The sequence below is a fragment of the Lithobates pipiens genome, unplaced genomic scaffold, assembly GCF_037356315.1.
Source record: "Lithobates pipiens isolate NorthernLeopardFrog02 unplaced genomic scaffold, aLitPip1_a1.2 Scaffold_1, whole genome shotgun sequence".
NCBI classification, from domain to species: Eukaryota; Metazoa; Chordata; class Amphibia; order Anura; family Ranidae; genus Lithobates; species Lithobates pipiens.
In genome coordinates, this window is record NW_027507685.1 from 40219581 (window position 1) to 40242906 (window position 23326).

At 41.6% G+C, this 23326-nt stretch overlaps 1 protein-coding gene across 8 annotated transcripts in view; it reads left to right on the forward strand.

Annotated features, from left to right (window-relative positions):
- The window catches only part of MCF2 (MCF.2 cell line derived transforming sequence), a 296431-nt gene that overhangs the window by 137161 nt on the left and 135944 nt on the right, over positions 1–23326 (forward strand). For all 8 annotated transcript variants that reach the window (XR_013277191.1, XR_013277215.1, XM_077490004.1 and 5 more), the window contains 4 exons: positions 3140–3289; positions 12996–13120; positions 13786–13900; positions 15092–15211. Coding sequence is in view for 6 of the 8 variants with exons in the window: in XM_077490004.1 (XP_077346130.1) it covers positions 3140–3289; positions 12996–13120; positions 13786–13900; positions 15092–15211 (510 nt within the window). In the remaining 2 variants the exon portion in view is untranslated. The remainder of the gene's footprint in view (positions 1–3139; positions 3290–12995; positions 13121–13785; positions 13901–15091; positions 15212–23326) is intronic.

The window sequence follows — 23326 nt, forward strand, 5'->3', positions numbered from 1 at the left end:
TCATGGAGAAAGAAAAAGAATTATCAAAGGATCTGCGGGAAAAGATAGTTGAACTGTATACAAGAGGAAAGGGATATAAGAAGATATCCAAGGAATTGAGAATGCCAATCAGCAGTGTTCAAACTCTAATCAAGCAATGGAAAATGAGGGGTTCTGTTGAAACCAAACCACGGTCAGGTAGACCAACTAAAATTTCACCCACAACTGCCAGGAAAATTGTTCGGGATGCAAAGAAAAAACACAAATAACTTCAGGTGAAATACAGGACTCTCTGAAAACATGTGGTTTGGCTGTTTCAAGAAGCACAATAAGGAAGCACTTGAACAAAGATGGGCTGCATGGTCGAGTCGCCAGAAGAAAGCCATTACTACGAAAATGCCACAAAGTATCCCAATATGCCAAACAGCACAGAGACAAGCTTCAAACCTTCTGGCACAAAGTCATTTGGAGTCATAAGACCAAAATTAAGCTTTTTGGCCCCAACCATAAACGCTACATTTAGAGAGGAGTCAGAAAGGCCTATGATGAAAGGTACACCATTCCTACTGTGAAACACGGAGGTGGATCCCTGATGTTTTGGGGATGTGTGAGCTACAAAGGCACAGGAAATTTGGTCAAAACTGATGGCAAGATGAATGCAGTATGTTATCTAAAAATACTGGAAGGAAATTTGCATTCATCAGCCCGGAAGCTGCGCATTGGAACAGACTTGGACATTCCACCATGACAATGATCCAAAACACAAGGCTAAGTCGACCTGTCATTGGCTACAGCAGAATAAAGTGAAGGTTCTGGAATGGCCATCTCAGTCTCCTGACCTCAATATCATTGAGCAAAAAAGAGGGGGGGGGGGGTGGGACTTTAGATGAGGTGTGTGGAGTAGAGCCAGACAAAACCGTATACATATGTAAAAATGTTATTCTTTATTATTATTATTATTATTCAGGATTTATATAGCGCCAACAGTTTGCGCAGTGCTTTACAATATGAGGGCAGACAGTACACTTACAAATACAAATCAATACAGGAGGGATCAGAGGGCCCTGCTCCTTAGAGCTTACAATCTTATTAGACCAAATTAGGGCATGGATTAACCCATATAAATGCATAATAGCACATTGGCATATAAAATACAAAGTATCAACATACATATTGAGGATAGTCACCAACATGACACACAAAGTAAATATTGGACATCACAGTCCCCCAAATGGAGTAGACATAACATTATATCAGGGCAGTAAAGCAATAAAACCATCTAGAATCATAAATATGCATGGGAGCTGCAATGCACACTGCATGCCTTCCCTGTTCCCTCCTTCCCACACATTATAGGGGTGGGGGATTGGGCGGGCAGCTTCACCGTGAATCGGCGCCACACCCCCCAGTGCCAAGCGTGCGACACTCAGTGGGTGTCCCTTCACTCAGGCTTGTACTATTTTAGCTTGGCTGACACATGGTGAGTAGGTCCGGCTGCTGCCATGCTTTCTATCCTTTGTTGTCATGCCAGTGTGACGCTGGATGGGACCCTGGCCACTGGGCTCACCCTTCAGTGACTATTTCTCAGCAGCCCCATGCTGCACTCCATTTTTTGTTCATATCCCATCAGGACCTACATGGGTAAATACATAGCAAGCTCTAGATTTCTTTTTAATTCATACATAACAAGCATCATTATTTCTTTACTCTATCTTTCGTTATTTTCTCTTGATTTCAGGAATCTTATCTCCTCTTCCCTATTTTCCCTATATGGACACCTTATTTTTTCACTCTGTTCACCTTGATAATATGCTCCACAATATACTTTTATACTGTGGTGATGTGTCTACTCTATATGACATTTCTTTATAATTTTATTTTTATTTTATACCAAGTTGTAACAAACCACTTTATGGTATACAATATAGAAACCCCATCCACAGCTACATCAAGATTTTTCCATACACTCTTTTTGGGGGACTGCGTGTGTGCTCCTGGTTCATGCTTGGGTCCTTTCCTCAGCTCTCGTGCGGGACATATTTATCTGGCTGACCTCTGGCAGGTGGTATTGCATGGTTTCAGTATCAGTTCTTATGTGAGTACTTTCAGTTATGGCCGTTTATCTGTTCATCATCATCTTTAATCCCTCCACCCCCCTAGTCTGTGGTTATATCAATCTAAAACAGTGATTTTTATCCCTTTTTTAGTATGTGGATGCACTTGCTCCTGATGAGTGGATAGAAGTCCATCAAACGTCATTGAGCTTATTTTGATGCATCCATTTCAAATGTATGATTCCAGATGGTGTTATTGCTTTACCACCCTGATATAATGTTATGTCTACTCCATTTGTCGGACTGTGATGTCCAATATTTACTGTCTGTGTCATGTTGGTGACTATCTTCAATATGTATGTTGATACTTTGTATTTTATATGCCAATGTGCTATTATGCATTTATATGGGTTGATCCATGCCCTATCTTTGGTCTAATAAAGAATATAATTTTTTACATATGTACATGGTTTTGTCTGGCTATATCCCAGGCACCTCATCTAAAGTCCCACCCTACCCCCCTCTTTTTTGCATAAGCAACCAGGATGGAGGCGTAATATTCCCCGTTGCGTCTCATTCAAAGTCCCACAAATTCCCTTTTTTCTTCAATATCATTGAGCCACTCCAGGGAGATCTCAAACGTGCAAGACAGCCCAAGAGTTTACAAGAACTGGAGGCTTTTTGCCAAGAGGAATGGGCAGCTTTACCATGTGAGAAGATAAAGTGCCTCGTCCACAAATACCACAAAAGACATCAAGCTGTCATTGATGTTAAAGGGGGCATTACATGGTATTAAGAACTTTTGATCAGGGTCATTTGGGTAGTTCCTGTTGCTATTATGATTTAAAAAGAGTAAACACAGTTGATTGATAATAAATGGCTTCAGCCAAACACTAACCATGAGTGAAAGAAACATTTTTGTGTTATTCATATTCTCAGATAAATGGCCAAGAAATCGTATATTCTGCCAGGGTATGCAAAGTTATGAGCACAACTGTATACACACACAGTATTTCAGTTCCTACCTATTCTTTTCAGAGTAAATTCTGCAGCAAATTTGTTTAACAGTTTTGAATGTTATTGTCTTCCTTGACAACCTGAAACAGGCCATTGAAGGTTTTGCGTTGACAGTAAAGGAAATTGCTCAGATGCTGCAGGCCTTCGGTACAGAATTGGCTGAGACAGAATTACCTGGCGATATATATTCAATTGAACACATTCTAGCAAACCGCACAGAAAAATACTGCCAGTTGAAGGTATGTTTAATTGGATTTTATGAAGATAGATTACTGCAACACTTGAAAGAACAGCACTTTATTTTGTACAATGCACAGTTCCTGGGAAATATATAAGGCCAAGGATAAAAAAAGAATCATTGAATACTTTTTTTCCTGTGTATGCAGTTCTTTTATTTTACTTTGAAACTTGTACATTCAAGGACAACCTCTACTTGCGTCTTGATACTAGACCTCATGCTTGCCTGTCTTCCTCTTGGCCAGTACCAATACCAAAATACAATTGTGTCTTTATTTTAATGGGCAGAGCAATCTTCAGCAAACTGCAGCAGCAAATCTGTAACTATCTTCGAGTATTCTGACCTCACCAAAATGATGAAAACCACTCTGGCTAACTGATCTGGTTACTGCATATAATTACTTTTCTTAACGTACATCATGGGACACAGAGCTATAGTAGGTACTATGTGGGTTATAGGCCATCTTCAGGTGATTGACACTGGCACGCCCTAAGACAAAACTTGCACTCCCTATATAACCCCTCCCACTACTGTAAGTACCTCAGTTTTTTGCCAGTGTCTAAGGTGTTGGTCCAGAGTAAAGATGTGCTGTGCTGAGCTCCACTAGAGCAATCCTTGCTGGGGCTAGCCATGCAGCCGGATCCATTTAAAGTGTCTTTTAGGCCAAATTGAATGGTACCCAGGCCTTGTGTCCGAAGAAACAAGGTTTTGCCTGTAAATGCTTCTCTTTTAGAGAGCTGGACCCCGGGATGCAGTACTTTTGGTAGTAAGGCCATAAAGTTTTACTGGCGGTGGTACTATTACAGGTCCAGGATTGTGGGTTTCCCAGAGGATCCCCAGCTCCTGAAGGTTTAACGGAACCCACCTTGAAGGGTGAAGATTGGGTCTGTTGGTTTTACCACAGAAAACCCTGCGGTGGGAAAGGTAACTGGAGTTTTCTAAGAAATTTTTCTGAAATTTTCTCATGAATGTCTCCTTTAAATTTAATAAATGTTGTCATGCCTATGTGTCACCACTGGGGGCTGTATAGAGCACTTACCTTCTCATGCTTCCTTAGAGAGCTCACGTTGTGTGTGGAACAGTTTTCCTTCCTCCAGCCAGCAGCAAACCTCCAGTAAGTCTGGGAGAGCTTTTTCCTCCCCACCAGATGCCCCACTGTGCTGTTTTTTTCTCCCCCTCTTCACGAGAAGAAGCGCAAAAGAAAAAAAAAGCGTGAATGGCACACCGCCTTACTCAGCGGCTTCCAGGCCCCTCTTCACCATTTTCTTCCCCTCACTGCTGATCCCATAGGATCGGAAGCCCACGCTTGGGCAGGAAAAGCTCTTTTTCAAAGGGAAGGAGAGGGGCCGTAGGCAACGGGGGGGCTTAGCACGGCGTGGAAAAAAAGTGTTTAAAAGACACCTTTGTTGCTGCTGCAAGCTGCGGAGGGACACTAGAGCAAAGGTAGCATGAAAGAGGTTTGACACAGGCATTCGTTTTGAGACATTTACTACTGCATCAGGCTGAGCATTAATAGCAGCGACAGGGCTGGACTATTGCTCAAGCAGTGGATGCGTTCCTTCTGGTAGTACCTCTGCTTTGTGCATCGGGCTATGGTTGGAAGGGGAGGGTAACAGGTCCCCGTCCATTGCTCAGGACCCTCATGCTGAGAAACAAGGGGTGAGAGATGATGAATTTCTCTCAGGGGACCAGGAAGAGGCTGGTGACTCCTCTTCCAAAGAACCTAATGCAGAAGGATCAGGTTCACAAGAAAGGTTGTTAGTACAATCTCTCACTGAATTGGTCCACTCTACATTTTTGCTGCCAGTAACGCAGTCAGTCGATGAGCCCACTTCTGGTTTGGGTTCACTAAAGCCTCCCCAAACTGTTCATGCTTTTCCTATCCATTCTTGCCTAAAAAAAAACAACTTATGTATTCTGAGTGGGAGCACCCAGTTAAACAGTTTTTTCCTCCAAAAAAGTTTTCAACACTTTATCCTATGGAGGAAGAGTTTAATAAGAAATGGGGGATTCCAGCAATTCATGCTGCTATAGCCTCTGTGAACAAAAACCTGACTTGTCCTGTAGACAATGCTCAAATGCTGAAGGATCCAACAGATAAGCTGTAAATTCTTTTTAAAAACTATATTTCGCTTGCAGGTTCTGTGGTGCAGCCTGTGCTGGCAGCGGTTGGGGTATCTCTGTCCCTAAGGGACCAGTTTATAGAGGTAGTCAAAATTATTCTTTATAAGCAGGCCCAAGATTTGTCCAGGATATCAGAGGCGTTCTGTTTTACAGTAGACGCTATGAAAGATTCTGTTCTCCAGGCCCTGTGCTAGGGCTGGTACATATGTGTAGAATCTTATGGTTGAAAAATTGGTCAGCCGAAGTGCCATGCAAAAAGCTCTTGGCCATTTGGACACCAAAGAATTTCTAATGGTAAAAGTTCCCTTTTACCGGTTAAGAAGAAGTTTAAGCCTTTTTTCTTTTAGACAAGCTTCTTCTCCAGTGCCAGGAGTATCAGCCTCCAGGCAGTAACGACGGCCTCCACCATCAGGTTCAAGAGGTAAACCTCAGGGTCAGTCCCAGGGTCAAAAAAGGTCCTGGGGGAGGAAACCCACTAAACAAAATACTAAAACCTCCTTATAAATAGTGCACCCCCGCTCGCTCGAGTGGGGGAAAGACTTCTGCAGTTTTCAAGGGTCTGTTTGCATCCATGTTCAACAACAAGATCGACAACTTTGTGTCAAGGACAAGGGATCCAATGGCAAAACAGATGCCTTGGTTTTTCCATGGGATCAGTTTTCACTGATCTATGTGTTCCCTCCTGTTCTGCTGCTTCCGTGCTTCTTCGCAGGATCAAGCAGGAAGGGAAGGAGATGATTCTTGTGGCCCAAAAGATCTTGGTTTGCAGAAATCGTAAAAATTCCAGTAGGGGACCCATGTACTCTACCACTATGGCCAGACCTTCTCTCACAAGATCCGGTATTCCATCCTACCTTACAAATGCTAAATTTAACAGTCTTGCTATTGAGACCCACATTCTGAAAGATCGTGGGCTGTCAGGTTTAGTAGTTTCTACTTTGGTTAATGCTAGGAAGCCGGCCTCCAGGGTCATATATTATAGAGTCTGGAAGGCATATGTCTCCTGGAGTGAATCCAGGGGTTGGCACCCCAGGAAATATGTCATAGGTAGGATCTTTGAATTTCTGCAGATGGGATTGGAAATTAAGCTGGCCTTGAGTATTATCAAAGGCCAGGTGCCAGCCTCATCTGTGTTTTTTCAACAACCAGTTGCTTCACACTCTCTGGTTCATAATTTTATTCAGGGGGTAACACGGATTAATCCTCTAGTTAGGTCACCCCTGAACCTTTGGGACTTGAATTTAGTCCTGTCGGCATTACAGAAACAGTCTTTTGAGCCAATACGAGATATTCCCTTGGTCCTCTTGACGAGGAAAATAATTTTCTTGGTTGCCATATCTTCTGCTAGAAGAGTATCAGAGTTAGCTGCTCTTTCTTGTAAAGAGACATATTTTAATATTCATAAGGATATGGTTGTACTGTGGCCTCATCCTAATTTCCTACCAAAGGTGGTGTCAATTTAAACCAGGATATTGTTCTGCCTTCATTTTTTACAGAACCTTGTTCTGTGGGAGAAAGGTCACTACATTCTCTTGATGTGGTGAGAGCGGTCAAGTTCTATTTGAAGGTGACCGCTCAGATTCGTAAAATGGATGTTTTGTTTGTGTTGCCAGATGGTCCTAAAAGAGGACAGGCAGCGTTGAAATCTACTATTTCTAAATGGATTCGTCAAGTGATTGTACAAGCTTACGGTTTAAAAAAGAAAATTCCACCTTTTCATATTAAAGCGCACTCCACCAGGGCTGTTAGTGCTTCTTGGGCAGTGCATCACCAAGCCCCCATGGCTCAGATCTGCAAGTCCACAACTTGGTCTTCAGTCCATACATTTACCAGATTCTATCAAGTAGATGTAAAAGGTCATGAGGATAGCGCCTTTGGGCGCAGTATAGTGCAGGCTGCAGTATAAGTTCTCTAGTCTCTTAAGTGCCCCACTTTTGTTGTGTCTCCCTCCCTTCAGTTGCCATAGCTATGGGACATCCCACATAGTAACTACTATGGCTCTGTGTCCTGTGATGTACGATAAGAAAATAGGATTTTTAAAACAACTTACCTGTAAAATCCTTTTCTTTGAAGTACATCACGGGACATAGGTCCCTCCCTTCTTTGGTATACACGTGTATTGCTTTGCTACATAACTGAGGTACTCCCACCAGTGGCAGGGGTTATGTAGGGAGTGCACTTTTTGTCTTAGGGTGTGCCAGTGTCCATCAACTGAAGGTGGCCTATAACCTACATAGTAACTACTATGGCTCTGTGTCCCGTGATGTACTTCAAAGAAAAAGATTTTACAAGTAAGCTGTTTTAAAAATCCTATTTTTCCACAAAATAGCAGTACTTATGCTTGAAGTGCAGTAATCCACATCAGCCAATCAAATTTCAGGTAGTTGTAGTCAGATCAGTGAAAAGTAAATTCTGATTGGGTGCCATGGATTATTGCATATTGTGTCATGCTTAAAGCCTTAATAAATAGTCCTGCTTGTGTTAAGAGCTCTGTATATATATAATGTACTGATATAAGGTAGAATGACTAACTCTAATGCTGCGTACACACGATCAGAATTTTGGCCAGCAAAAGACCGATGAGAGCTTTTCATCAGAAAATGCGACCGTGTGTATGCTCCATCAGAATTTAGCTGGCCGAATTCCCGCAAGAATTTTTTTTAGAGCGTGTTCTCAATTTTTCAGACGGAAAACTTTCTATCGGAAATTCCGATTGTGTGTATGCAATTCCGACACGCAAAAACTCATGCATACGCAGATTAAACTATGAGACGGAAGCTATTGGCTACTTGATATTGAACTTCCTTTTTCTAGTCCCGTTGTAGGTGTTGTACGTCACCGCATTCTTGGCGGTCGAAATTTGGTGTGACCGTGTGCATGCAAGACAGCTTGAGCGAAACCCCTTCGGGAAAATCATCAGAGCTTTTTCCGACCAAAATTCCGATCATGTGTACGTGGCATAAGACCATACACTCATATTTGATAAATCTGGCAATGGATTGTCCTATTGTGTATACTTAATGTAGTGTGGTACTTATGATAAATAAAAAGTGTCCCTTGTACTGGTGAATGCTATGTTCCTTTTCCTTGAAATCTTCACTCCTCTGCCCTCCCACATACCCCATATAGTAATAAAAGCAGTGAAAAGTGCTCTGTGAATGGAGGACAGGTGGATGATTGAAAGGTTCACATCTTCCATTCATAAAACACTTTTCATTCTGGGAAGTAAGAATAAAGCTTTTATTAAAGGAACAGAGGGGCAGAAACAGTTTTGACATGTAACTGTGAAAGGTCCAGCCACTTGTACTAACCCCTGCACTACCAGAAGATCACAGCTGTAGAAGTATTGCAGGGGTTGACAGAAAAATAAATACCAGCACATGGGGCACTTTTTATTCAATGTAAGTGCTGTACCTTGGTGCAGATTTAAATAAGCAGGAATGCAATCTCTTGAAACCTAGGTGTGCATGCTTTTAATGAACATCTGAGTATTCAAAATATACAGTAATGCCCTATGCACACAAGAAAATTTTCAGTCGGAAAAAACGTGGATTGTTTTTCCGACAGTATTCCGCTCAAGCTTGGCTTGAATACACATGGTCACACAAAAGTTCTCTGAACTTTCAACCGTCAAGAACGCGGTGATGTACAACACTACAACGAGAAAATGTTCAATGTTTCCGAGCATGCGTCAAATTGTTTCTGCAAATGCATAGGAATTTTGCGCGTCAGAATTTGTACAGACGATCGGAGTTTCCAAATGGAACTTTTTCCGACCGAAAAATTGAGAACATGCTCTCAATCTTTTGCTGGCCGAAATTCCGCCAGCAAAAGTTTGATGGAGCATACACACAATCGCATTTTCCGACCAAAAGCTCTCATCTGACTTTTTCTGCCGGAATTTCCGATCGTGTGTACGGGGCATAAGATGTGAGCATTCAAAATATTTTGTATGGAAAGCCTAAACAATATTGCACTGTGTAATGGTTGGGGGCAGGGTGGATTTGATTTAAATCAAGTAGATTTAAATCACTATTAAAAAGGCTTGATTTAAATCAACTCGATTTAAATCATCATTTTAAAGAGCAACTGTTATCTCTGTCCCACAGCGGCTCCTCCTCTGACCCGCTGTTGACTCACCGACAGTCTCATTCACTTTAATGGGACGGCTGGTGATGCGGCAGTGACACAACAAGGTGAGGGACATGGATGCCCACTAGCAGGCACCGTCTGCTATCCTGCTTAAAGGAGCCGACATACAGCTATGACGGTTCGCAAGATCATGCCGACCTGCTGCAGTATAATTATGGAGGCTGGTCGGCAAGTGGTTAAACAATGCCTGTGCATTCTTAAGGTCTGTGGACCTCAAGTCGCATCAAAGTAGGACCAAAGTAGTACAGGGGCTCCTTTAAAGTCACAGCAACTTGAAGTGGCACAGATATGAACAATACTCATTGGAAATCATGGGGTATGACTTGTCATGCGACTTTGCAGTCCCAAGTCGCACGACAAATCGCACTAGTGGAAACCAAACCTTCTTCTTGCTGGTACTTAAAATATTTAATATTTGCAAATAAAATGAAGGTTTCCTATTTAGAATAATAAGCTGTCAGGTTAGTAAAACAGCAATATCAGACCAATATAATCGTACAGTTTGTAGTCTATGTTGATTTGCAAAACAATGGGTTAAAAGAATATTTCTGAACTTTGTTTTATCTCATGGTTACTGTTAAATTGTGTGAATGCATCAATGCAGTGCATGTTATCTCAGCTTGCAGAGTTTGGATTCAATGAATGAGTTTACCAAAAATGTAAATATTGCAGAATATACAGCCTCATTCTACATAACTGATTTAAATTATAAAAAAAAAAATCAGATTTTGTTTATTTAAAAAATCATTGATTTTCATCCACCCTTGTTGGAGGGCATGCCTGAAGCCGCGTACACACGGGCGGACTGTATGGCCTACTTAGTCCGCCGAAACACATTTCAGCGGACAGTCCGCTCGTGTGTGGGCTTCAGCGGACTTTTTCAGCGTGCAGTCTGAATTTCGGAATTTCCGTAATACTGTCCGTCATACTTTGGTTTCAGCGGACAATCCGCTCGTCAGTAGGCTAGTTCGACGGACTAAGAATGGCGCATGCTCAGAAAGGATTTACACGGCGGAAGGTTGCATTGCTGTGTATTGGACTTCCTATTTCTAGTCCCGTCGTACGTGCTGTACACGTCATCGCGCAAGCTTTCAATGGACTGTTTGGCTATCCGTGTGTGGTCAAGTCCGTTCATTCAAAAGTATGACGGACTGTCCGTCGGATTGTATGACGGACTAAGTAGGCCATACAATCCGCCCGTGTGTACGCGGCCTTAGGTCCAACATATAGAAAAGCTGGCATTTCAATACTGCATATACATTAGATTCCAGAGTTCCTGGGGTGTTCAAAGAAGGAATGTTTTATAGGACAGGGTTATATCCTCTCACTTGACTGCTGAGAAGCATAGGCTCATTTATGACCAACTAATACAGGCATACGCCACTTTTAAGTACACAATGGGGTTTATTTACTAAAGCTGGAAAGTGAAAAATCAAGATCACTTTTGAATAGAAACCAATCAGCTTGCAGGTTTTATTATCAAAAGCTTAATTGAACAAGCTGAGATTAGAAGCTCATTGGTTTATATGCAGAAGGGAACCTGATTTTGAACTTTCCAGCTTTAGTAAATAAACCCCATTGTGTACTTAAAAGTGGAGTATGCCTGTAAACCAGGGATCTCAAACTGGCGGCCCTCCAGCTGTTGCAAAACTACAAGTCCCATGAGGCATTGCAAGGCTGACAGTTACAATCATGGTTCCCACAGGCAGAGACATTATGGGACTTGTAGTTTTGCAACAGCTGGAGGGCCGCCAGTTTGAGACCCCTGCTGTAAACCAATACATTGCCTCCCCAAAAAGGCACAGAAGCTGATTAAGTTGGAAGTAGGGCAAGGCCACAGCTTTATTGAACTTTTCAAAAGTACAAATTTCCAAATGTACCAAACAATACCAGTCACAGTATACCATGAGCACCCATAAATATAAACTCACATAGTCTAATGCTGTATACACGATCGGAATTTCGGCCAGCAAAAGACCGATGAGAGCTTTTCATCTGAAAATGCGACCGTGTGTATGCTCCATCTGAATTTAGCTGCCCGAATTCCCGCCAGCAAAAATTGGAGAGCATGTTCTCAATTTTTCTGACGGAAAAACTTTCTAGCAGAAATTCTGGTCATCTTTATGCAATTCCAATGCGCAAAAACTCACGCATGCTCAGATTCAACTACAAGATGGATGCTATTGGCTACTGGGTATTGAACTTCCTTTTTCTAGTCCTGTCATACATGTTGTACATCACCATGTTCTTGATGGTCAGAATTTGGTGTGACCGTGTGTATGCAAGACAGCTTGAGTGAAACCCCTCGGAATTCCGTTGGGAAAACCATCAGAGCTTTTTCCGACCAAAATTCCGATTGTGTGTATGCTGCATTAGAGGCCTGTCCTCACCATGAGTGCTGGACAGACATTATACTGACCCCAGAATTTAACTTGAGGGCATAGCCCATAAAGCAACATCAATTGCTGACAAGGTCAAAACTGCCAGTAAAGCTGTGACAAAACATCACAATGAGTGGAAGGGTGGGCAACTCTTGTGACAGCTGAATCTCCTCAAAGCAGTTGGATGTACCTCAGCATAGCCTTTTCCTAGAGTTCAGGCTCCAACCAGTCACCTCAGGTCTTGTAGCCAATCCTAATGGAGCTACTTAACTTCCCTTTTAGGTTCACACCCACAGTGATGCCATGCTTCCAGCAGTCAAGACTCCCTTTCCCTAAAGGCGGTTCAAGGGGCCTTCATTGTGGCATTTTGTTTTAATACCATCCTCCTGTGGCAGCTTGTACTGGCTTCATTTCTGACAGGTTAGCCAATGTACAGTAAATCACCTCCAAAAATGTTTGTAGGATGCATCTTTCTTGATGTTAGACTCAGGAAAGGATGTAACATATTTTCTATTGATCCAATTGACCATACCTGCTTATCAAGTAATCATTGACCTTTCAAACGTCATATATAGCTATATCCCTCTGTTCCAGGGTGGCCAGGAGTAAATGGACCTTACTTTTGTTTCGGTCAGGTCCACCTGTCAGTTTTTCAGGCTGACCTGATAGGAAGGTTCATTCCTCGCTTTGGGCAGGCAGGTGTAAACTGACTTTGTCATCTTCCATTCAAGCGGATCGGATGTATCTGGGTATAAATGGACATCAGAGTTTGTTTATTCCCGGCCACCCATAGAGCACGGCGGGCTCTGCCCATGTCCACTCTGCAGATACTGAGCAGACACGAATGTGTCATCTGCTTGCTCTGCTCCGATCAGTAGGGGATGAGTTTACAGATTCCGGGCTGATCGCAATGGAATCCGCTCTGTGTGAAAGGGGCCTTACATTACAATTCAAGACAAGCTGGTTAGGAGGGTCCTGCTCATGAGCGCACTTAAAATCATTACAGTATTTGTGTTTAGTGCTCTTTCTCTTTGTTTGTTGTTCATGTAGAAAGACATCACATCTGTAATGAGAGAAGGGGGGTTATTATTGAACAGTTTTGAAGGACGAAGCACAAGTTTAGTCAGCGGACAGCAAGTTTGTGAAAAACATGGAGACTGCGATACCGTGAACAGGTGAAATAAATAATTTGTCCACATTTTACTATAAAAAACAATATACCCGTGATAAAATGTCTGCACATACCTGTTTTTCTTAGCATTAGTGTTTTATGTCCCCAATTTAATTTGCTATCTTATCAACTTCTTGATTTCATTTTAATGTGTTTATTACATGCCACATTGGAAAAGGATTAGTATAAATGTGGTTATGCAATTTAACAGGATTGACTTTGTGTTTTATAGAAGTACATACAGTACATTGTAATGTTGAGTTGTTTAGATTATATTTGAATTGGTTAAAAAAGTTGGGACAGAAGAAGTTGTGTGTTTTTTGTTTGTTTAAAGTGTCAGTCCATCCAGAACCCATATTTCAGTTTTGGCAGGTGTTGGAGAATTAAACTCCCCGGCAGTAAGTATTAGTTACTGAGATATCAGTGATTAAAGGGAACTTGAGCCAAGACTACACACAGGGCTCATTCACACTAGGACTGGGGTTGAATCAATTGGCTTGGCATGTCTTATTGCATCCATTGTGTGTATGTATAAGAATTTACAAAGTTGGCTCTAGGTTGAAACACATTGTAGGGCACCTCTGGTTACTCCATAGCATAGATACAATACATTATTTCCATATAACAGAGATCTACATCATTTGATATCAGTCCTGATGGGTTTTGCAGGCTTTTAGCACAGTTACATGAGATGGAATGTGCATTTGATGGATTTTGGGAGAAACACCAGCAGAAAATGGAGCAATATTTGGAACTGTTGAAGTTTGAACAGCACTTTGAAGAGGTACAGTGATGCCTTATAATATATAAGAACATGACTATTTCTGCAGACTCATATTGTTTCCTTTACTATATACCACTTTTGAAATATAGACTTTCCCTTAAAGAGGAAGTAAACCCTGATGGGTTTACTTCCTCTTTTTTTCCCTGCAAAGGTAAAGCATAATGGACTACTATGCATCGCATAGTAGCTCATTATGTGTCACTTACCTGACACAGGAGCCAGCGAAGTCGCCGATGATCCCTGTAGTCCGCCGCATCCATCTTGCTGGTGGCGTCTCGCAGCTCCGACCAATGACAGCGGCGAAGCCGCGATGACGTCACTCCCGCGCATGCGCACGGGAGTCGCGTCTCGCAGCTCCGCCGCTGCCATTCGGCGAAGCCGCGATGACGTCACTCCCGCGCATGCGCACGGGAGTCGACAAATTAGGCAAATCCATTCTTGGACTTGCCGCATTTAGTGCGCCTGCGCGCCGCTGTCTACGGCGCATGCGCCGTAGACAGCGGTGCCCATTTTCGGGCAAATATCTCCTAAACCATATAGGTTTAGGAGATATTGCTTGGACCTACAGGTAAGCCTTAATCTAGGCTTACCTGTAGGTCAAAGTGGTTTGAAGGGGTTTACTTCCTCTTTAAATAGGTTTTATATAGTTCTGGCTATTGTATGTAGTTACTAGCTCAATTACATAAGCCAGCTTGTGCCTTAGAATGGCCATATAGATAACAATTTGATAGAGCGATTAAAATCTCAATTCCATTTTCTGTCGCAGTTACAAAGTAATTGACATAAAATTGTGTTTTTAAACACTGCACGGAGATGGGATCAAAATTGCCTCGGTTGATTGCAGAAGCAAAATGTTATCATATTAGACAAAATTGCCATTGTTTTTTTTTCCTGTTTCCATGCCATTTTTATTCGATCTTTCAAAAAAAATGTATTGAAGCTGTCAATTTATTTCTCATTTTTGACTTCACAATCAACTGAATTACCATGGTTGATTGAAACCATGTGTAGTAGGTTGCTTCGTTTCTGGAGATTACTTGCGATTGTATTTGTGATTTCCATCAGCTAAAAATTGACTTAAAGTCAAAAAGTGTGTAGCTATATTTAGGTTCATTGAAATTAGCACAACAGGTGTAAAATCTATTGCTTGTACATATGTATATAAATGTTTCAAAACTTGTTCTTTGCTAGCTGAAGAGCACCATTGAATTTTTGATGGTACAACAAGCCGGTCTTTCAGATACAGGGGAGAATTTATCTGATGTCAGACAACGCCTGATGGAGTTAAATAATATAGATGAAAGAGCACAGGTGAGCTTTTGTTTAGTTCCCTCTTCAAGTGTCATTAACACTAGACATATAATATGTTAAATACCATATTATATGTTAATATGTATTGTGCTATATAAAATCTTGCTGGGACGGACAAAGAATTAGAGAATAGGCTAAATGCTGATCTAGGCTCCATGCAGTGTTGGTCACAAGACCAGAAGCCTAGGCCTCAATGTATCTTTGTTCAAAGGAGTTCAGATTGTCCTCCTTTTAGCCCATGTTTACATTGTGCCCATTTGGCACATATGAAATTGCATGGCAAATCGGCGGCTATTGGCAGCAATGGCACCATCTGAATCGGTGCAGCTCCAACTTTGCGGTGCGGCACCGATTCCTAGAAATAGTTCCTGTACTACTTCTGGCAACTTCAATGTCGATTTCAATAGACATTTGTGCATGAACTTGCACAGATATCTGTCAATTGCCCCCCCCCCCCTCGGACCGCATTGCTGGTTTGAAATTGATTTCTAATGCCGCGTACACACGAGCGGACTGTATGGCGTACTTAGTCCGTCATACAATCCGACGGACAGTCCGTCATACTTTCGACTGAACGGACTTGACCACACACGGATGCACAAACAGTCCGTCGAAAGTTTGCGCGATGACTTGTACAGCACGTACGACGGGACTAGAAATAGGAAGTCGAATACACAGCAAAGCACCCTTCCGCCGTGTAAATCTTTTCTGGGCATGCGCCATTCTTAGTCCGTCGAAACTAGCCTACTGACGAGCGGATTGTCCGCTGAAACCAAAGTACGACGGACAGAATTTCGAAAAATCCGAAATACTTAGTACGCCAGACTGCACGCTGAAAAAGTCCGCTGAAGCCCACACACGAGCGGACTGTCCGCTGAAATGTGTTTCGACTGACTAAGTACGCCATACAGTCCGCCCGTGTGTACACGGCATTACCCACAGCAGTGTGAACCTGGACTTAAGCAGCGATCAAGTAACTGCATGCCTAGGCTTTTGGTGAAGTTACTACTAGTGGAGGAAGTTGGGCTTATTGGCAGCATGTAATGGCTGAGGCAGATGTGCAGAGTTTGGATTATGGGTGCACAGATCCTCCCCAGGGGCACTGTAATATAGGAAGCTTGTAGGCAAATTAGTTGGTTGATATCCAAATCAAATTAAAATATCGGTGTTGTTTGCTTTAATTTTATATTTATGTGAATGTGTCCCTGACTTTGAACATTTCAGCTCTAAAGTTGAGCTCTGACTTATCCCATGCACCTCTCCATTGGCCGGTAAAGCTGAAAATTGGAAAGTGCAGGGGGCAGGTCCTGGCTTGAACTCCCATACAAAAGTCAAACTTGCATGATAGAGTTTTAATGGACTACCAAGGCCTGGAAATAAACTAAACATCCATACAGGAACTTGAAGGTGTGTTCTATAAATAGTAACCAATTTACTATCATTGCAGTTACCATAGAATTGCCTATATTTTTATCTGGCTCATGTAATTAGTCTACTTATATGCAATAAGCTTTAGAAGAGCAAATGTTCTATCCAACTGGTAATATTATATAAGGATAAGGATAAGGATATGCATATGTTATAACCATTAGATTATTTTTTCATTTTATGATTTTATGTCAGGATTCACAGATTTTTCTGTTTTCTTAAATTTTTGACTGCTTAGCTTTTAAAATAATACAGTAGCAATGGAATCCAGGATGTAAATGTCAGTTCATTTTAAAGTGTTACTAAACCCACAACAGTAAAATCTGTTTGTATATGCAGAATAGCATGCTTGTTATACTCACTGTGGACCTTAAACTATTTTCATATTACTGGGTTTAGTAACACTTTAAGTATGTGAAACTTGGTGTGAGCAAGTTACCGTTCAGAAAAATGTGTGGCTGGAAAACAGCCTTCATGTAAGTAAAAATCCTTCTAAAGAATACTCTGAATTCACTTACTGAAAAGCCTCTACCTGTGTCAGTTATCGAGAAGAGGGGAGCAAGGGAGTTGGGACTTTATGTGAAGCACAGGATAGCAATTGGATAATTAAGGCTGAAACACGGCATTAAATAGCTCTACGCGTTTCGTGGCTGACACGCCACTCATCAGGAGCATGCACGTGGTAGTCTAAAGTAAAAATAATAACGGGGACATAGTCAATAATTAAAATAATACAAGGGAGTGGGGTAAAACCCAAAGCAACACCGAAGTGTATACTTACTAATGAGTCAGTTAATGTTGTGATAACGGGGTGCAAAGGCATCGAATACCACCTCCAACCGGGAGCCCTGGCAGACAACCCACCGGAGGCGCACAAGTAGGCATAGATCTGGGCGGGCATGGAACTACAGGGCAAATCTGTGTGAGGGTGAAAAAAAATTGAGTTAGACTTATAGTCACTGAGGTGACTAAAAGATAAGAAAAGATAAGAAAGAGAGAAGACACCCGTGTTAGTGAGAAGGAAGAAAATTGTGATGCTGAGAAACAAAACAGGCAGCCTGAAAGGTTGCCAAAGAAAACAGTGACAAAAGCATGAATAGATCAATTGAATAGAAACCGGAAACTAGAGTACCAGTTAGAGAAAATGCAGAAGTGTAGGTATACCTATATCAACAAAAAGACCAAGAGGAGGAGAAATTCCAAGTTGTGTAATCCAGTGTGGTAAGAGCCTCGAGTGTCAGGACTGCCCAAAAACACGCTACCATAAAGGCGCCCCCGCAGGGCCGCCCACCAACGTCACACCATATGGCACGTACGGGGGAGGGGCGATGCTAGTCAGGATAACATATTCCACCAGCCGGCACCCAAAGTTCTCCGTTGCCAACGAGCTTGGAAAGCCCAACTGCAAACACTTGACGGCACGGCGAACGCCGCACGTGCGGCAGTACAGCGTCCCCGCCCCCCAGGGCAGGGGATGGGCGGAGGCCCATAATGTGCGTCACGGCCCCCGGATGAGGAGTTATAATAGTAGTAATATATATATGCAAAATCAACCCAGGTTTGCATATACTGTGTATTGCTTCATCTCTTTAACATTTTATTTTATTATCTTATATTATGTAATATAAAGGGGAAAACATCATGTTCCCTGGCCAATCCCAATTTCCAATGTTTGCCTATCTATTGAAAATAAAAACTGATGGTCCAAAAGATGCGAACACCCACACTTGAAGTACCACCACTGTGCCAGGAATGATGCAATAAATTGAAAGCTGCCACTTTAAATAATTTAAATATGAAAAAACATTTACCCTGTGTATCAAAGTAAATACTCCCTAAAAATACACAATAACTATCCAGGGAAAATGTAAATCACAAATAAATAATGATAATATAATTATAGTCTGTGATTAAACAGCCCATAGATGAGCCAAAAATTGGCACATGTGACATTATGCAAAACTATATCTTCCAAATCTTCCACCAAACCGCGTACACTTGGTGATTCCACTCCCCTTTAAAAATGCACTCACCAGATGAAGATACCTTGCATTCTCATGCTCGGCAAATAAACATCAACCCTCCCAGGGTTAAAATAATCCATCAATATCCAATCGTGCATCAGATGTTTTAGTCCCTCCACATAGAATAAAATAAGGTGCTCATATAGTTCAGTAGGGACGTGGCTGTACAGCAACTAGTTGTGATGTTGCACACTAAACCAGGAAGTGACGCTCCGAGGTTGATGAGTTTGTGTGGGTGAGATACAGGTCACACGTCGGGTCCATTGTGACCTCATATGCCAGTTCTTGCTGCAGCAACTGGATAGATACATGCTTGTTTAATATTTATTTCATGTGAGTACAATGTTTGAAGGCTTTTATTATTATTTTTAATACATTTATCATACATCCTAACCATGACCATCCTAACCATGACACTACCTGCCTGGAGTTTGCATGTTCTCCCTGTGCCTGTGTGGATTTCCTCCGGGTACTCTGGTATCTTCCCACACTCCAAAGAAATGCTGATAGATTAATTGGCTTCTGTCCAAAATTGGCCCTAGTATATGAATGGGGACCTTGGATTGTGGGCTCCTTGAGGGTAGGGACCAATGTGAGTGAGAAATGTACAGGGATAGGGACAATTGTAGACACTCACTCAGGTTGAACTGGATGGACTGGTGTCTTTATTCAACCTTACTATGTAACTATAACGTTACTGCACTATCCAAGCACTTTATTTTATTCTATGTGGAGAGATTATGACATCTGATGCAGGACTGGATATTGGTGGATTATTTTTTATGTTTATTTGCCGAGCATGAGAATGCAAGGCATCTTTATCTGGTGAGTGCATTTTTAAGGCAAGTGTACGCTGTGTGGTAGAAGATATGATTTTTGCATAATGTCACATGTGCCAATTTTTGGCTCATATATGGTCTGTTTAATCACAGACTATGATTATATTATCATTATTTATTTGTGATGTACACTTGTCACTGGGTGGCTATTGTGTAATTTTTTGGGCGCTAGCACCACTATATTTACTTTGATACACAGGGTAAATGTTTTTTCATTTCTATTGAAAATAATGGTACACTTAAATCAGATGATCCACTGTACATTTACTGCACATTCTCCATAGACCTGTTGCTTCAATTATATTAACAAAATGGACCCATCTAGCAGCAGGCAACCTTGGGCCAATGTACAATTTAAATAAGCAGTTTGTTACTTTGGCATATGTTCCATTGCACTGTGCAGCCTATGTGCTTTAACAGATGGAGCTGGAGGGGGCCATACAGTACAATTGAACTTATACTTAAAGCGGTTCTCCAACCTAAAGGGGAAATTCCGCTAATCTGATCCCTCACCCCCCTCCGGTGCCACAATCGGCACCTTTCAGGGGGGAGGGGGTGCAGTTACCTGGATAATCCAGGTATCTGCACCCACTTCCGGGACAGACCGCCGCAGACCCCCGCAGACGCCCCTCCCCCCGTTGTGTTCTGGGAAACACACAGTTCCCAGGACACAGCAGGGACCAGAAGAGACGCGCAGCGCGACTCGCGCATGCGCAGTAGGGAACCGGGCAGTGAAGCCGCAACGCTTCACTTCCCGATTCCCTGACAGAGGATGGCGGCGGGGGCAGCAGAGAGACGAGTGATCGCTCGTCATCTGCCGCCGACATCGCTGGACCCTGGGACAGGTAAGTGTGATTTTATATTTTTTTTTTTAGGTGCAGAACCACTTTAACAAAATGCATTTTTTTTTAACTTACTTTTTTTGAGTACCGAATTTATCGGTGTATAACACGCGCCGATGTATAACACGCGCCGGTGTATAACACGCGCCGGTGTATAACACGCGCCGGCGTATAACACACACCCCAAGTTTAGGAGGGAATTTAAAAGAAAAAAACTTTTAGGAGGGAATTTAAAAGAAAAAAACTTTTAGGAGGGAAGTTTAAGGAAAAAAACTTACATTTAAATGCCCATCAATGCAACCTTATCAGTGTCATTTGCAGCCTTCCATTGCAGCCTTGTCAGTCATTTGCAGCCTTCCATTGCAGCCTTGTCAGTCATTTTGCAGCCTTCCATTGCAGCCTTGTCAGTCATTTGCAGCCTTGCATTTAGCCTTGTCAGTCACTTGCAGTCTTGTCTTTTTCGACTATTCGACTATATTCGGCCACACTTGGGCGTTTCTCGGCTATTTTCGGCCATTCTCTGCTATTTTCGGGCCACACTTGGCCGTTCTTGGCAGGCTTTCCGAAAGCCGCCAAGAAAGGCCGAGTGCAGCCGAAAATAGCGGAGAATGGCCGAAGATAACGGCCGAGTGCGGCCAAAAATACCCAGAAGCCGCAGAGAGCGTCACAAAGGGTTAAAAATAGTGGGGGATTGGCGTATAACATGCACCCCTGATTACCCCCTGATTTTAGGGGGAAAGAAGTGCGTGTTATAGGCCGATAATAATGTATTTTTTGCACAGATAAAGAAAATGATCACATAACAATATAGTTGCCAACAACAAAATTTATTTTTATTGTTTTCAAAGTAGACCAAGGCTGCCTGACACTGGCTGGGTGCGTTTTTTTTTTTTACAAGTGCAATAAAACTTAAATGCAGGGTGACATTTTCAGCTTACTGTTTGCCTGTTCCACATCCACCAGCGTGTAAATATCAATAATTTTTTGACGCCCAGGTAGCTGAATTGTATGCATTCATTCATGCTTTTATATATATATATATATATATATATATATATATATATATATATATATATATATATATATATATATGAGAAAAGGAAGGGAGAAAATTTGCGCTACAGAATAAAAAATATAAATGAAAATGAATAATGCTGCAGTTTTGATATATACCAAAGAAGTTATATACATATATAAATGAGAAAAGAGAAAAACTGCGCAATCCCTAATAGTGAATATTAAGGTGTACACACCTCACCCAAAACTCAGTATGGACCCTAAGTGATTATAATACAATAACACCTATTTTACCAAGAGTCTCAAGGAGTGCAAAGTGTTATATAGAAAATCACATCATTATATATACCTGAACATATTGAGTGACATATATTAAACACATTTAGCAATACATATACAACAGTGTCACTAATTGCATAGAAAATGAATCACAATAATATTGTGCCATGTGCTGACACACAAAAGTTGTGCGAATAGATAAGTCACATAAATTATTGATGTGTCCTCATTGTGATAGTTCTTATAAAAACAGAAAAACTGTGAACAAAACACCACGTGTCTCAAATAATTCCAAATCTTCTAAGTCGTGTTCCAACGTAGAGCAAACTGAAGTGCACCGCCACCAAACAGATAAGATTGGCTCCTTACCAGATATCCTAGTAAGGTGCGCTTTAAGGGGTCAGGTCAGATGAACACATGGGAACAGTGGACTATTCGCTTTCCCTGTTGGAATACCCTTGAGTTGCGTTCCTGTTTGAGAGTGGAGCCAGGGTTGGATGATTCAAGTCTATGTATGGTCTGACCTGACCCCTTAAAGCGCACCTTACTAGGATATCTGGTAAGGAGCCAATCTTATCTGTTTGGTGGCGGTGCACTTCAGTTTGCTCTACGTTGGAACACGACTTAGAAGATTTGGAATTATTTGAGACACGTGGTGTTTTGTTCACAGTTTTTCTGTTTTTATAAGAACTATCACAATGAGGACACATCAATAATTTATGTGACCTATCTATTCGCACAACTTTTGTGTGTCAGCACATGGCACAATATTATTGTGATTCATTTTCTATGCAATTAGTGACACTGTTGTATATGTATTGCTAAATGTGTTTAATATATGTCACTCAATATGTTCAGGTATATATAATGATGTGATTTTCTATATAACACTTTGCACTCCTTGAGACTCTTGGTAAAATAGGTGTTATTGTATTATAATCACTTAGGGTCCATACTGAGTTTTGGGTGAGGTGTGTACACCTTAATATTCACTATTAGGGATTGCGCAGTTTTTCTCTTTTCTCATATATATATATATATATATATATATATATATATATATATATATATATATATATATATATATATATATATATATATACAGTATATATATAGACCAACCTGTGTATGATAATTAATATGATTATATATATAATTATAAAGTATAATCTCTTCTATAAATCTTTTATATTTACTTTATGAGATATAAGATGTTGGTTGCTTTGGCTGGCTTCCATTTATAGACATTATTGGGCTCAGAACAATTATTATGTTTTATTGTTCATTTTAGTTTATAAAGGAGTTGTAAAGTCTTGTGATTTTTCACCTTAAACAGGGATTCCACCAAAAAAAAAAAAAATTAAAAGCCAGCAGCTATAAATACTACAGCTGCTGACTTTTAATAAATGGACACTCACCTGTCCTGGGTTCCAGCGATGCCGGCAGCCGAGGCCGATCGATCGCTCGGCCCTCGGCTGCTGCCGCCACCATTCGAGGTGAGGGAATCAGGAAGTGAAGTGAATCGGCTTCACTTCCCGGTTCCCTACTACGCATGCGCGAGTTGCGCCGCGCAATAGGAAATCTCTGCGCTGTCACTGGGACCCGTGTGTGTCCCAGCAGACAGCGCGGCAGGGCAGGAAATGGCGTAGACTCCCACGGGAGTCTATGCCCGGAAGTGGGTGTAAA